This window comes from Aegilops tauschii, chromosome 3, assembly GCF_002575655.3.
Source record: "Aegilops tauschii subsp. strangulata cultivar AL8/78 chromosome 3, Aet v6.0, whole genome shotgun sequence".
Lineage (NCBI taxonomy): Eukaryota > Viridiplantae > Streptophyta > Magnoliopsida > Poales > Poaceae > Aegilops > Aegilops tauschii.
This window is the reverse complement of record NC_053037.3, coordinates 392839384-392854150: the sequence shown is the minus strand read 5'-3', so window position 1 is coordinate 392854150 and position 14767 is coordinate 392839384. Positions and strand designations below refer to the sequence as shown.

The 14767-nt window shown below is 44.8% G+C and overlaps 3 protein-coding genes across 3 annotated transcripts; 1 reads left to right on the top strand and 2 right to left on the bottom strand.

Annotated features, from left to right (window-relative positions):
* Positions 1–304: 304 nt before the first annotated feature.
* On the top strand, positions 305–1054 carry LOC109775228 (LRR receptor-like serine/threonine-protein kinase HSL2). Its single transcript, XM_045234901.2, has one exon. The coding sequence runs from the start codon at positions 305–307 to the stop codon at positions 974–976; it is 672 nt and encodes a 223-aa protein (XP_045090836.2). The 3' UTR covers positions 977–1054.
* Positions 1055–1688: 634 nt separating this feature from the next.
* Positions 1689–9290, bottom strand: LOC109775221 (hexokinase-6). Its single transcript, XM_020333970.4, has 9 exons — positions 7576–9290; positions 6209–6356; positions 5934–6116; positions 4464–4538; positions 4129–4284; positions 3875–3973; positions 3673–3803; positions 2447–2528; positions 1689–2344 (listed from the first exon to the last, which is right to left on the bottom strand). The coding sequence occupies exons 1-9, from the start codon at positions 7875–7877 to the stop codon at positions 1997–1999; spliced, it is 1524 nt and encodes a 507-aa protein (XP_020189559.1). The 5' UTR covers positions 7878–9290; the 3' UTR covers positions 1689–1996.
* Positions 9291–12633: 3343 nt separating this feature from the next.
* LOC109775236 (uncharacterized) lies at positions 12634–14559 on the bottom strand. The gene is made up of 3 exons (XM_020333986.4): positions 14402–14559; positions 13197–13257; positions 12634–13094 (listed from the first exon to the last, which is right to left on the bottom strand). Exons 1-3 carry the CDS (start codon positions 14485–14487, stop codon positions 12909–12911), a joined length of 333 nt encoding a protein of 110 aa, XP_020189575.1. The 5' UTR covers positions 14488–14559; the 3' UTR covers positions 12634–12908.
* Between the last annotated feature and the right edge of the window lie 208 nt (positions 14560–14767).

Genomic DNA, 14767 nt, shown 5'->3' with positions numbered 1-14767 from the left:
AGCTGCGCGTACTCTCGCTCGCCGGCAACTACCTCGCCGGCGAGCTCTCGGCCGTGGGCACGAAGACGAGGTGTTTGTTGAAATGCCTAAGAGAGATATAGGAGGAGGAAGAAGATAGACACTGACGTGTGAGCCCAACTAGTCAGAAACGCGTTTAAAAGAGCCGAATCGGGCTCCTTTCAGATTTGGTAGTTTTTAGTCAAGGATTAGTGAGAAAATGATAGTTTTTGGCATAAATTTATAAAGTGGTAGTTTGTAAGCATGGTTCTACGAATTGTGGTAGTTTTTTGTTAAATACTGGAAGATGACGTCTTTCCAAACCAATCTGGGGTTCGGGGAGGCAGACATACTCCGGGCGATTACCGATGAGAATCTCATCGGCAGCGGCGGGTCGGGACGCGTGTACCGCGTCGCGTTACCCGCGTACACCAACCGGTACAACGGCAAGGCCGGCGCCGTGGCTGTGAAGAAAATAGGGAGCGCCGGGAAGGTGGAAGAGAGGCTGGAGCGCGAGTTCGAGTCGGAGGCCGGCATCCTCGGCGGCGTCCGGCACAAGAACATCGTCAGTCTCCTGTGCTGCCTCTCCCACGCCGACTCCGGCGACAAGCTCCTCGTGTACGACCACATGGACAACGGCAGCCTCGACGGGTGGCTCCACAGGCACGCTCTCCCCCACGGCGCCGGGCACTCCGCGTCGTCCGGCGAGGGTGATTTGGACTGGCCCACGAGGATCAGAGTCGCCGTGGGCGCCGCGCAGGGGCTCTGCTACATGCACCACGAGTGCTCCCCGCCCATCGTTCACCGGAACGTCAAGACCAGCAACATCTTGCTGGACTCCGAGTTCCGAACCAAGGTCGCAGACTTCGGGCTGGCCACGATGCTGGTGCAGGCCGGCACGCCCGACACCAGGTCGTTCGGCTACATGGCTCCAGGTAAGGAACCAAACCATCCCTGGTCGTCACTCGTCAGTAGCTAGATTTTCACACCGTCATATGCTGGTGTGCAGAGTGCGCTAACACGACGAGTGTGACGGAGAAGGTGGACGTGTACAGCTTCGGCGTGGTGCTCCTGGAGCTCACCACCGGGCGGGCCGCCAACGACGGCGGCGAGGACGGGTACCTGGCGGAATGGGCGTGACGCCTGTGCCAATCAAGAGGAAGCATCCCCGAAGCCACAGATAGTCGCATCAGATACGCGGGGTTCTCGGAGGAGATCGAATTCGTGTTCAGGCTAGGCGTGATGTGCACGACAGCGTCGCCGCCGTCGTCGCGGCCGAACGTGAAGGTCGTGCTGCAGATGCTGCTCAAGTGTTCCGAGCAGACGCACCAGAAGGGCAGGGCGACTCCGCTCTTGCAGACGCTCCGGGAGTACACGAGTGACTTCGACAGCACTGTCTGAATTAAGGAGCGACAGCGCCTGTAAGCAGGCAAAGGATGAAGCTCATTCAAGTAGTACTACAAGTTTAGCATACTGTAGGAGAGGAGAGGGTTACAATTCCAAACCTAGCTCCACATTCTTTTGATTGATTAGCCAGGTTAAAAAAAACAACCGCAAAAAAAAGGTTAAAAAAAGATTATTTGACTTACATTACCCACATCCCATGGTAGCTGCACATGGTGGAGGAGCCATTTTCAGTTTGGAAAAACTGAACATGTATTGCATATATAAAGTATGTGGATCACGAAACAGAAGAAATCATAAATGTTTCGATTATGTGATATACCACCCTCCTTATTCTGAATTGTAGAAGATCAGATGCAGGTCTCCTCTGTTTGGTTCGCGACATGGCATCGCAACAGAAACTTGCAGGTTTAGGGAAAAAGAATTGGCAGGAAAGGAGCGGCGTCATTCTAACCTCCGCCTCCGTTTCCACCTTCCCGCGGTTGCAAACGAAACTCATTGGCACAAGACTAGCTATCGGTGGAGAGAAATGGCAAAATAAGTGATCCAGGCGAAAGCAAGAAGCTGCGCCAGGAGCTCACTCCCTCTCCTAGGACTACTCGACGACATTGTACTGGGAATGTGAGGCCGCGAGAAGGGCGGCACCGATGCCGGAGCCGTCGTTGGCCATCTTGACGACGACCGACGAGGCTGCCGCCTCACCGAGCAGCTCCGCGACCGTCGCTTCGACGCGGGAGCTGAACTTCTTGTAGTGCTCGTAGAGGCCTCCATCTATGGCGACGACGGTCCTTTGCTTCGGACTGCCGTCAGTCGGCGCTCTGTCCCTGCCCAGCTTCTTCACGATGCCGTATATGCCGGCAGCAGCCAGGCGCGCGCCTCTCTCCGCGACCTTGTCGCAGACGTGAAGGGTTATGTATCTTGCTTCCAGCGAAGTATCGGCAACCTAGATGTAAGTTCAAGCATGTGACAAGGAGTCATTGGTTGTTGAAGGTCAGGTTCAGCAATATCCTCTCTAGAGTATATCTATCATCATATTCATACATACCCCCAGGATATCCTTCAGCTTAGCACCAAGGTGCTTGAGATCATGTGAGGTGTCATGATGCATGGCTGACATATCCGGCGTCCTGCAATACCACAATTGAAAGTTACTACTGGTTAATAAAGTTTCTTCCTTCTCTCTATGTTTGGTTTGATGTGAAGTTAATGGAAAATTCAGGTGGGCAGTTTTTCTGCTGCCCCCCGGTGACGTTTCAAAAAATAAAGTTTCTTCAGGTTAAGCACATTAGCTTCCTTCATTAACTGCGATCGATTGGAATGAATTGTGTGTCATGATATATCACTGGAAAAGCTTTTCCCCCTTAAATATCGTGTACACTATACGCTCAAAGCATGGAATTTACCTCTTTCATTAGGCCTTTGAGCTATTCAAGCGAAAATGACGGAATATCATTAGTTAATATGCCCATAGTCAAAGCCAAGATGCTATTCTTTGTGCCCACTGTATATGTGTACTCTGCTGATTCACTCCAAGGACATACATTGTCATCTACTCCCTCTGGAAAGAAATATAAGAGCGTTTAGAACACTAAAGTAGTGATCTAAACGCTCTTATATTTCTTTACAGAGGGAGTAATTAACTGACAGGAGAAACCCCATTTCATTTTCATTGAAAGACAGAACAGAGCGTCACTTCTTCGTGAGATTAGTGTATGGTAGGGCCTTAAGGGGACAGTGACAGAGTTTTTTTTTCCTTCTTTCATTTTGTTTTGTTTTGCGTAGTGGGAGTCTGGGAGCTCCAAGGTCCAAATCCAGTAGCCACAAACTCGCAATGGTTATACTGGAGACCCTTATGATTAGCAAAGTTTATGATAAACTTCTGAGCTGGCTGGAAAGGGCTGATCCCAAAGCATACAGAAAATTTCAGAAAACTTTGCTCCATGCGCTAGAAAACTAAAACGGAGTCGAAAAATGGAAAACATTACAGACAGTTGCCTCTAAATTTTATGTTCATAAATAACAGTGTACGCAAACTATGGAGACCAGACCTACCAACAAAATACTGCCAAATGCCAAACTGTTAACCTATTGATTCATTAGTTTCATATATGTACAATACAACCAAGAGTACAAAAATATACAGATAGAACCATAATAAATAACATAATTTAGAGTAAGTGTGTCACACAATATAGATTATATTGAATTATATTCTTATTTTTTTTCTATTAATAAAGCTAAAGATTCAATGGGTGGGACATGGAAGCGCACCTCAGTACAAATAGTTTCTCCAATTTTGATGGAACAACATCACCAAATAAGGAAGCATCATGAGCCAGCCTAAGCAAGATCCTTCGCACAACCTCTCCAAGATACATGCCCGAAATCATCTTCTCATACATCTGAGGCAAAGAGTGAGACAAGATGACACACCCACACATAGCCAGGAATAACCAGAATAGACAAACCATACCTGCTCGCCGGGGTTCAAACTTTCAAAATCCAAGGCAATATCGTAGTCAGAACGGGGAAGCTTGTCTGACTTAAAGTTCCCCCATTCCATGTTGATGACCTGCAGCATGCCAAAGATCAAAATCGAATTGTTGAATTATCAACTGAAGTGAATATCATACTACAACACAAAAATTGCAGTGGATATACATACGACTGGACAAGGTGCAAAAGACCTTCAGTATTCCAAGCACACAAAGGAAGTCAGACACTAACCATGTTTCCTGATCTAGGTAGTGGTCCCTTCCATTTTGGAATTGCATCTACATGCTCAACATACGCTGCATTTGTCCCAGTGCCCAATATTACAGCAGCGACGACATCATTATCAGCATATATCCCACCAGCCAACGTGCCCACAGTATCATTAACCTGCGCAAAAATGTTGTCAGATCTAGTGACGTAGAAATTATCTAGTGATGTAATAAGTGGATAACATTTGTGTTCCATCAACATAGATAACCTAAAAGATCAATGCCATCATCAGAATGCATAGGAAATTGAAATGTTTAAGATGCGACATAATTGAACGAACAAAGGAGCTTCCGTACCAAAGCTGTAACTTTCATATCAAGCCCCTGCCTCTCCATAGCACTGCTCAATTCAGCCACCACATCTTCCCCAACCTGATCGCACAGAAATCAATCATAGAGAACACCAATGCAGTCGTCCATTATCTATTACTAGTATCTTGCTAAAAACAAGGTTAAAAGAAGCTTCCATGTTCATCCTAAGATGGTAGAACTTCTTGTAACAATGAGAGAAGAAAGAGAAAGATCAATACAGCTTATTTTAGTGGGTCGAGATTATAATGATATAGATTAATCAGAAATGTTGACAAGTACGTGTCAAAAAAAAATGTTGAGAAGTGTTACAACTCTATAAGAAAAACATGTCTTCTCCAGTGATAAGCATTCAATTGCATACAGAAACCACTCTATTTCAAGCATCGATATATGTCTTTTTAGTACTAGCTATGCAGTAATGCAAGCAGTTTGGCTAATTATATTACAAAAACAAGGTTAAAGGCCGCCTCTAGGTTCACCAAGAGGATACAAATCCCCAAATTAATCGGATAAAAAGGAAACAAGAGAATGATTTCTACTGCTTATTCAGTGAGGCCAGATTGTAAGGATGCAGTATACAGAAAAACTTGAGGACTAGTATAGTCATGTATCAAATACAACTCTGGTTTCACGGATATATTAATACATTTTAGTACCTAACAGCACAACAGCGATGGCAAATCGGGTATATATATATACATATAGTTAAAAAGATGTTTAAAGTTGCCATGAAATAGGAGGAAAGGAAGAGATCATAACTTATTTTGGTTGGTCTAGACTCCATACTATAATAAGACTGCACATGAATAGTATGGTTGTTAGTCCTATTTAGTAATTTAGTATACTGCAGTTGTATAAGAAATATAACGCTACTTTTGGCTACAGATTTGAACTTGCCTATAAAACACGAATCTACTTTTCAATATAAAATTGTGCGTTGTATCAGTTAGTTATGCTTTTGTGAGAGATCTATGGCTAGTTACACACTGGTTAGAGGATATTTGATGGTAGACAGAAATACAATGAGTTTTGAGAAGGATATCTATCACATCAAAAGTAATCTTTCTAGACATGATCTATGTTATGGGCTACACATGTTCAAAACCGAAACAAAACATAGTAGATACTAATATTGGATAAAAGACACTTCTAATATTCTGAAGAACAGTGCAAGGTGGTTGATTGCCACTTGTCAGGGAGAGTACTCAAAAGTCAAACTCTAGGAGAGCCCTAATGCTATAAGATAATTTCTGTCCAATTAATAAGTCTATTCAGAGGAACAAAATCGGAGAAGTTTAATTGCCATATTAAGATGAACAGGAAAATTTCATAGAGAAAATGTGTTTGATAAGAAATTTCGCTTTTGAGCAGGCCATGGTCGGCAAAGATAACGGTAAGAGCTATTAGTTTATCATTCTCTCAACCAAGTATGTACTGTGATAATTTGATTTTTACCGTGCCATTGATGCAAAATCCTTTTGTCCACTTAACGAGGGTGCCTGACGATATCGATGTTTGGTGTACTGGGAAAGAAAAGGTGAAACCCAGTTCCCTATGCCTGCCCTCAGGCAAGTGGAAATCGTCTCCTTCAGTCTCAACAAATCTTTCTAGCTCAGCCGCAATGAAATCAAATAGTTCCTGTATTTGTGCTTTTGTAAGTAAGTAAACCATGTAAAAATAAACAAGAAATCTGATACAAGGGACTTAGCAGAGCAATCAAATGCACTTACGGTGGAAGTCCCAACCATCAGATGAGGTGGAATGGGCACCTCTTCATATTGTTGGACAGCACGTTTCTCCTTTCCTCCAAGCTGAACCCGTAGAACACGAAAGTTGGTCCCACCAAGATCCAGTGCATAAAACAGCCCATGCTCATCCCTGAAGTAGTGGGACAAGTCATTAAAGCAGAGGAAAGATGAGCAGAAGATTTCAGAAAGAGATAATTCAAGATCTTTCACTTTTGGCCGGACACATATTATGAGACTTTTAGTTATGCAATTAGAGTTAACATACTACTCATGGGTTCATGTCTGAAACGTGTCTTCTAAGTTCCACATATTTAGTTCTCAAGTTGTTCATGGGATTTTCATAGACGATTGTCATCAAATACTCCCTCCGTCCCAAAATAAGTGTCTCAGCTTTGTACTAACTTTAGTACAAAGTTGCACTTCCTCCGTCCCAAAATTCTTGTCTTAGATTAGTCTAGATACGGATGTATCTAATACTAAAACGTGACTTGATACATCCGTATTTAGACAAATCTAAGACAAGAATTTTGGGACAGAGGGAGTACTAAACTTAAGACACTTATTTTAGGACAGAAGGAGTACTTCCCACTCCAGATTTTTCAGTCTCCAACATATCGTAGAAACAACAGTATAACACAATCAAAGTATTTCTTTTTAAGAAGGCAACATCATTCTAATGGACAATATTTGAGAAATCGGTAGTATAAAATACGACATACAACAAATTTTCGATGCCGACTAAAAAAAAGAACACGCACACAAACACTCATTACCTGGATCCTGCCTTGGAAAAAGGAAAAACCCATACCTTAATGGTGCCTTGATAGTAAGCCCGACAAGTGGGTAGGAAATACAAATGGTCCATTCATTAAGAGAATTAGAGAAGGCATGTGGGTACACATGTCTCTACTCATCCTCCAAACACTACAAACCGAACAGTATGTGACGTTTTTATTTAAATCCTTGTGTTCTGAGCCATATCATAATTCTTCATGCAGGCATATTATATGATCAAAACTGATAATTGAGCGTCATGTCGGAAGATATTCACAAATTGCTGAAGGTGCACATAGAACCAACAACCCTGCGAGGAAAAAGCAAAAACGGATCCTTCTTCCAGAACCAATATGTATCATAGCAAGTTTAAAAAAAAAATCGAACCTTATTTCGACAATTCCCTTTTTCTTTTCCTTTTTCAAGTCATGCTCCAAACCGCCTGAAGACTACAGAACTCCAAACCGCATGAAGACTACGCAATTCCCAGCCAAGACTGACACAAAAACGGACGTGCCGCTCATGCCACTCAGCGATGATGAGAGGAAACCCGAAGAAGCAGAGGAGGGTATTACCCGGTGGGCAGATTGTCGACGTAGCTGATGAGCATCTTGAGCGGCGCGTGGGGGTCGGCGCGCAGCCCGCGCTCCATCTCCTCCACCATGGCGTCCGCGATGCCGCGCAGCAGCGGCGTCGGCGTCGCCAACGTCTGCTCCAGCTCCTCGATGACGTCGGCCATCTTCTTCCGCCTGCTCGCCTCCGCGTCCCGCGTCCTCCTCCTCCTCCGCGACACCACCACCGCCACCCCGACCGCCGCCGCAGCCGCGGCCGCGGCGCACACCACCACCGCCGTCCCCGCGACCGCCCCCTTCGCCATCGCACAACCTCAACCAGTCGTACCAGGTCTGCTTCCGAGCTGGGGGCTGCGCCGCTGCAGCCTCTCCCGCTCTGTCCTGCTCTCCCCAGTTCCGCTTGCGCGAGCGTGGGAGCGAGAGTGGTACGAGGGCCACGAATCTGTCGTTTTTACAGGCGAATAGATCCCCTCGCCTTTGGAAGTGTTTTACGGATGTACTCCTGCTCGTGAACGGACGCGAGTTCCCGAAGGTGCGCCCGGACGGCCAGGATCGGTCCAGCGGGGTAAAAGGGGTGGCGCCGGTGCATGCCTTTCCCGGGCTTTTGTGGGTGCGCGGGGTGTAATCTCGAAACTTTTACGAGGTTATTATGTGTGTGAAAAGATGCAATAGGAGAGAGAATAAGGGTGTTATCGTAAATTGCAACTCAGCGAGTAATCATTTCTGTCACAGAACTGGAAATTAGGCCCACCGCCCAGGAGAAAGGAAGTGATTAGTTAAGCGGAAGCGAGCAGGAGAAAGCGGCTGCAAGATACGGGGTCACGTGCGGATCGGGCCCACTGTTAGGGGCGGCTGACGCGACCATGACGGCGCGGGTAGACGTGTCGCAAATTTGACCTGTGGATAAAATCATTTCACAAAATAAACTGTTCCTAAAAAAATTCACTCAGCTGACCTTTTTGAGTGGTGCCGACACGAAGGCGCCACACTATACTGCCAGCGTCGTAAATTGCATCCCTAGCCAGCGTCGCACCGGGATAATTTGAAAATTACTAAGTCAATGTGCATCGACTGAGAATTATACAGTGTAGCGCCTAACGTCTAGGCGTTGCACTAGTGGTCACATTGACTTAGTAATTTTTAGGCAGTCCGAGATGCGATGTTGGACAGACGTGTAGCGCCTGTCAATCAGGCGTTGTACAGTGTAGTGTGACGCCTTCGTGTCGGGCGCCGTTCAAAATTGTCAAATTTGCCTCGAGGCAGCGCCGGGTGAAGAATGCGTCGCGCTCGGCCGTGGGGTCAAGAGCGGCAGGGAGCGAAAGAAAGCGCCAACCAAGCCATTGCCTCCGCTCCTATCCCTCTCCGGTACAAAACAGAATAGCGCCTCGGTGATCGCACCCTATCGCCGGCGGCAGCGTCGCGTGGCCAAGACGCGGAACGGCGGCGACCCGCACGACAGCATGGGGCACGGGGGTGGCCGACGCACCGATTGGATGGATGCGCCGCCGTAAACCACCAAGAGGGCAGGGCAACCCACGTTGTGTCTCGCCGCTTTTCGTTTCTGTAACGTGCTATACAGTCTTGCACTTCAATGATATAAGATGCTACCAAACCAATTCGGAAGAAGAAAAAGAATATGCTACCTAGGCACCTAGCCACGCCTTTTCCAACTGATGAGGAGCGGGCGGAGATCCGGGGAGCCGCGGAGGTGAGGGCCTGCGGGTGCGGCTCGAGCAGGTAGGTACAGGTTGGACGTGGCTGGCTGGGCACGGTTGGAGCATCTAAAAACCGGAGCGAACCCAAAAGAAAAAGGCAAAATAAACCCCACGCGCGGCATGCACAGTCAGCATCAACTTTGAGGAAAATACTAAATGGGGTCAAATGTGTCACACACACTTGCCTAAATTGAGATTTTACACACAAACACGAATTTTGGAGGTAAAAAAGGAATTCACTCTTGAATTAAATGCCTAAATAGCGCCACAAGTTTCTACTAGTATATTCCTATGCTCCACTTACCTTATTTTAAATGGCTTCTCCACACTTCAAAAAGTCACTTTGGAACTCGGGTGCATTGGAGCCCTATTTTTTGAACTGTGCCAAAATGCTATTTTTAAGTTTCAAAAAATTCTGAAAACAAATCAACATGTTTATATGAATCTATATACACATGTGTAAATTTTGATGCTGAAATAAGTAACCATGTGAGTTACACAAAAATGACAAAATCGTGATTTTGGAAAAATGAACAGTGCATGCATTTCACTATTTGGAAATCACCATTTTGTCATTTTTGTATAGGTCGCATATTTACTTATTTCATCACCAAATTTTACACATGTGTAATATACATCCATATGATCATGTAGATTTTTTTTCAGAATTTTTTGAAACCTTAAATGTGGTTTTCAAAGTATTTAAAATAAGGTCCTCCAATACACCTGGGTTCCAAAAATCCACTCTATTCTCCACTTCTCCTATGACGAACATAAAAAAAAGCACAAGAAGGCCCATTTACCTTATTAAGCAGCTCGGCGCAGCCAGTCTAAGGGTGAGAGTTACTAAGAGCATCTCCAACCGTTGGAGCCCCCAAGAACACCACCGAACCAAAAAAGTTAGTGTCTTGGGGGGCCAAATGCTTCATCTGGCCGAAATAGGAGTGCATGGGGAGGGCATCTTCCCAGCCACACCCTACCCAACCAAAAGTTTGTAAGGGAAATGATTAAGTGGGCCAAGAAAAAGGACATGTGGGGAGACACGATTCGCCGAAACTAACGCCGACGCCACCAAGAGCCCCCCAACGCGTTGGGTTTCGCCTGGGTTTGCCGGCACTATTTTGACGTCCTGGGGGAGGGGGGCGTTGGGGGCGTGGCTGGCCGTTTTTCGGCAAAAAGCGTCGCCGAGCCTAGAGTGGGCGGGTGGAGATGTTGTAAGGTTTCACAATGCAGTCGGGCGACAAGTGCTTGATCTGTGATACGTAGGGTGTTGCTCGAGGCAAATCTATGACACTCAAGGTTTTAGGCCGGCGCCGACTAAGGGGGACAACCTCGGATGTCAATGCTAGGGCTTAGCTTTTGGGTCAGAGCCGACAATGGTGACAACCTCATATGTTGTTACGGAGCATGATTGGTTTGCTGCCAATATTTGGCTAGCCAAATGTTGGAATTGCCAAATATTGGCAATACCAAGACTTGCCAAATATTGACAACTTTATGTGAGATAGACAAGACAACTCGGTAACCAATCAAGTAGTAGCCAATATTGTGAATACTAGATGCCCAATATGTTTTAGATTTGATGAGGATGGTGGACATTGCTTCCTGAAATGTAAAGATGTGAGAAAGGTGTGGGGCATAGCCCAAATGGAACATATCAGACTGAAATTGTTACCATGCACTAATCCTCAATGCCTCCTGGAAGAAGTGTTTAAGCTAAATGAAGAAGAATGTCTAAAGGTGTGTACATTACTTTGGTTAATTTGGCACCAAAGAAATAAAGCTAATGCAGGAGATAAAATTAAATCCTCATTTGATATTTTGTCTTCTATTAGTCACCATACTTATGAATACAGGAATCTCAAGTTGAGGAGGATGACCCAGAAGCAAGCAAATACTCAAAAATGGACGCCTCCACCAAGTGAGTTTCTGAAAATAAACACCGATGGTGCATTTCATGAAGTTACACATTCTGGAGGGTGGGGGTTCACTGTAAGAGATGATTGTGGAACGCTTATAGCTGCAGGTGCAGGAAATCTGGAACATATCTCTGATGCCCTACATGCTGAAACACTAGCACTTTTAAACGCGATTAATGCAACAACCAACATGGGGTGTCACCAAGCCATCTTTGAGACGGACTCCAGGGTACTGAAACAAGCAATCTCAAGTCAGGACTACGACCTAGCGCCACTTTGGAGCTCTGTTCCAGAAGATAAAATTTCAAATGAGAGTCGGTTTTGATAATGTAAATCTGTATGTGTGTCCAAGGTCTTGTAATAATGCAGCGCATGCCTTAGTTGCACATGGAACTAGTTTAGGGAATGGCACCTATGAAATCTGGTTAGGCCAATTCCCTAATGTTGTAATGAACTCTGTAGCTGGTGATTTAACCAGCAGTCTAATGTGATGGAATACCATTTGTTCCCTTAAAAAAAAGTAGTAGCCAATATTTGGCACAATACCAAACATTGGCATGCCTATTTTTGGCACCAAACCAATTATGCTCCTTGTTGGAGGCGTCAACTACTTGCTGGGAGTCAAAGTTGGTGAAGCAAGTGTGATGAGGATGGTATTGCGAACAACTGGTAGGGTTTGCAATATATGTTGAGTTTGGGCTTGCTTGTGTTGTCATGGCTCAGTGTATTAACGGTGGTCTTTGCCTAGTTTTAGCTAGGTAATGTGCCCGTTGTGCTTGTTTCCTTAATTAAATTTGTATAGAATGGCAAAGCTCCTGCCCGTGCTTCGAAAAAAGAATGAATCGAAGAAGCCCTCAAAGACTTTAGCAATTTAGATCTAGGAAGAGTCTTAAAGGTAAGTACAGTAGTCTCCTCAGAGAGTTGTCTCCTCATTGCTTCTTTAGTACTTGCAGGGAAATGTGGGTTTCAGAATCAAGCATACTTCCTAGCCTTGTTTGATACTCCCTCCGTTCGGGTTTATTAGGCCCCTTTTCATTTTGAGCCAAAGTTTGACCATTAATTTAATTAATAAAATATAAACTATATACGAAACTACACCATAGAAAACCTCTTTCAAATGCAGATCCAATAATATACTTTGTGTAGCATAGACATTATATATTTTTAGTTAAATGCATGGTCAAACTTGAACCCAAAATACAAGGGGCATAATAAACCCGAACGGAGGTAGTACCAAGATATTTGTTGAACTGGCTGGAAGGAAAGAAGTGGTAGAAAGAATCCCATCAATAATTGGAAAGATGGCTAGGTAATGGAAGACTACAAGAATAAAATGATACCCATGAAGATATACATCCTACTGGCCTACTGGGGTATCCTAGCCTGGGAAAAAGTCCCGCTGAAAATTAAAAGATGACGGTATAAAATACTTGCCAAAATGCCACTCTTTTATACCACTGCAAAAGGAGTAGTTTTACGTTTTGATACTGTGGGGATCTTACAAGGTAGGGGTATCTACAGGCATGCATGAAAATCGGTTTCTCATTTGAAGCACAGAACCTCAATTTCCAAATAAAATACATTTTGTCTTGAGATCTTCACTATTTTTCTGTTAGTAAATCTAGCAGGAATAATGTCGAGGATGTAGCAGGATAGAACAGGATCATCATCCTACCTCTTCACGGCTGTCAAATTTGTTGGATCACTTCTTTGCAATTTGCTCGAAGAATTCATCACTTGGGGTAACAGGAACAAGATAATTTCCAAACAGAGAATCAAAGCTTTTGAAGCTTCCCAGGCATCCCTCGTGCTGTGCTTGAAGGACAGCAAATATCTTTGCCTCTCTAACTTTGTTGAGATCCACTCTTGCTAGCGGTGTACCTGAAACCTGGAAAAGTGGTGTTAATATCAAGAAAGGATGTTATGAGAAATCAAAAAAGAGGAGAGAAGGTATAAGTTGCCAATCAACGTGTCAGGAATTTGAGCATACCGATGAATTGGATGATGCCGCCACTTTGTCCTTATCAACAGCAGTTTGAGGTGGTCTGCTCCTGTGTTCCAAAGCACATCAAAAAAATATTTACCATACTAGACAAGAAAGTAAAGTGATGACAAATTACAGTCAGCAGCAAGGCATAGTCAACAGCAACAAAATCGATGCTCTTAGTAACTAGTGAGTGCAAAGCAACAGTGAATTGCAAAAAAGAATGGGTAAGGAGTAAGAGATCAAATGCACAATTTTCTGATGGTACAAAATATTTTCATGGTGACTGTCAGTGCATCAAGTCATCAATTAGCATACGGTTGGTGTTGTTCTCAATTCAGGCAACTTAGGAGGTACACTTCTAGTGCATTCAGGTTGATAATGTCATTGAACTAAACACTGACAACCAGATACAGATACAGGCACACAAGGTAAAAGTACTAACTGAATGGCTAGTTTGGTGCAATGATTTAATAGCGGCAATGACTTGTAATAGCTATATACAAAGGATCTATAGAACGTGACATAGACTGCACCACGTTTTCAGTTATGGTGCATGCTTGGAGGAATTGAATGAACGGAACAATGGTTGAAAGAGTGATAGAAAATATGTGCAGTTGATATTTCGGGATCAATCGTCCCAAAGAATTCACCACTGGGACATGGGAGCTACTCTTTCTGTCATCAAATTACCCACTTCCCCACTCAATTGTGGACGATACCAAACATTGCCTGAAAATTTATATGTCCAGGAAAGAAATGCAAAAGGGCCCGATATTCGCCTCAATCAACAAGGACCCATGGGAATATCGAGACTTTTGCCAGAAAATAGATAAACAAGCACATTGCCACATTCCAAAGGCCCTTTCAAAGAACACCAAAACCTAACGTATAGCGATGCTCGTCGACAGGATCAGCTAGTCGGCAGGCCAGTCCGGAATCTTTACCTAAAAGAACACTACACCTGTAGCCACCCCACACCACTGGCACGCCCCACAACCAAGGTCGGAACCTTTGCGATTTCTTCCCGAAACTAAAGGACGGCGCAGCGCGATCGTGAGGGATTAGGGGAAAAAAATTATATGAGACCTGGTCTCGTAGAATTCTTTTCCGGGATTAGGCAAATCATCCACCAGATTGGGGAGTTGGAAGCACGCGGCAATCATGCTGAGGATAATCGAAAGGGTCGCGAGGAAATGCGCGCTGGGTACCTCCGAGACGGTTCGATCTTCCGCCGCTTCGGTGCCGGCGGCTGCGCCGGCGCCGGGGAACCAAGTTCCGCTCCCTCCGCCGCCATGCCTCGAATTCCAGTCTACTTGGTGGTTCGCAGGCCTGAGCCCACAAATACTTGTTCCTCGGGCCGAAACATAAAACCTATATAATGAGCCGGACTGTGTCATTGTTGGACCTTGCAAACTGCCTCTTTGATAAGTGGGGCCCAAAAAATTCAGTAACACATCAGCCCGGAGATCTTTGTTTTCGTCCCCGTAAACCTGGTGATGGTTGAATAAAAGCTTTGTGCGTTTGCCTAAAAAAAATTGCGGATATGAATATTCTCGAAAATAAAAAGTTGTGGA

Excerpts from the sequence above, each read along its gene's own strand:
- LOC109775228 (XM_045234901.2), top strand. The coding sequence starts at position 305 with ATGACGTCTTTCCAAACCAATCTGGGGTTCGGGGAGGCAGACATACTC.
- LOC109775221 (XM_020333970.4), bottom strand. The coding sequence starts at position 7,877 with ATGGCGAAGGGGGCGGTCGCGGGGACGGCGGTGGTGGTGTGCGCCGCG. Across the intron at positions 4,285-4,463 it reads ATATGAAAGTTACAGCTTTG|GTTAATGATACTGTGGGCAC; the intron begins GTACGGAAGCTC and ends ATTTTTGCGCAG. Across the intron at positions 3,804-3,874 it reads GTTTGAACCCCGGCGAGCAG|ATGTATGAGAAGATGATTTC; the intron begins GTATGGTTTGTC and ends TCTTTGCCTCAG.
- LOC109775236 (XM_020333986.4), bottom strand. The coding sequence starts at position 14,487 with ATGGCGGCGGAGGGAGCGGAACTTGGTTCCCCGGCGCCGGCGCAGCCG. Across the intron at positions 13,258-14,401 it reads AAGATCGAACCGTCTCGGAG|GAGCAGACCACCTCAAACTG; the intron begins GTACCCAGCGCG and ends TTTGGAACACAG. Across the intron at positions 13,095-13,196 it reads CGGCATCATCCAATTCATCG|GTTTCAGGTACACCGCTAGC; the intron begins GTATGCTCAAAT and ends CCACTTTTCCAG.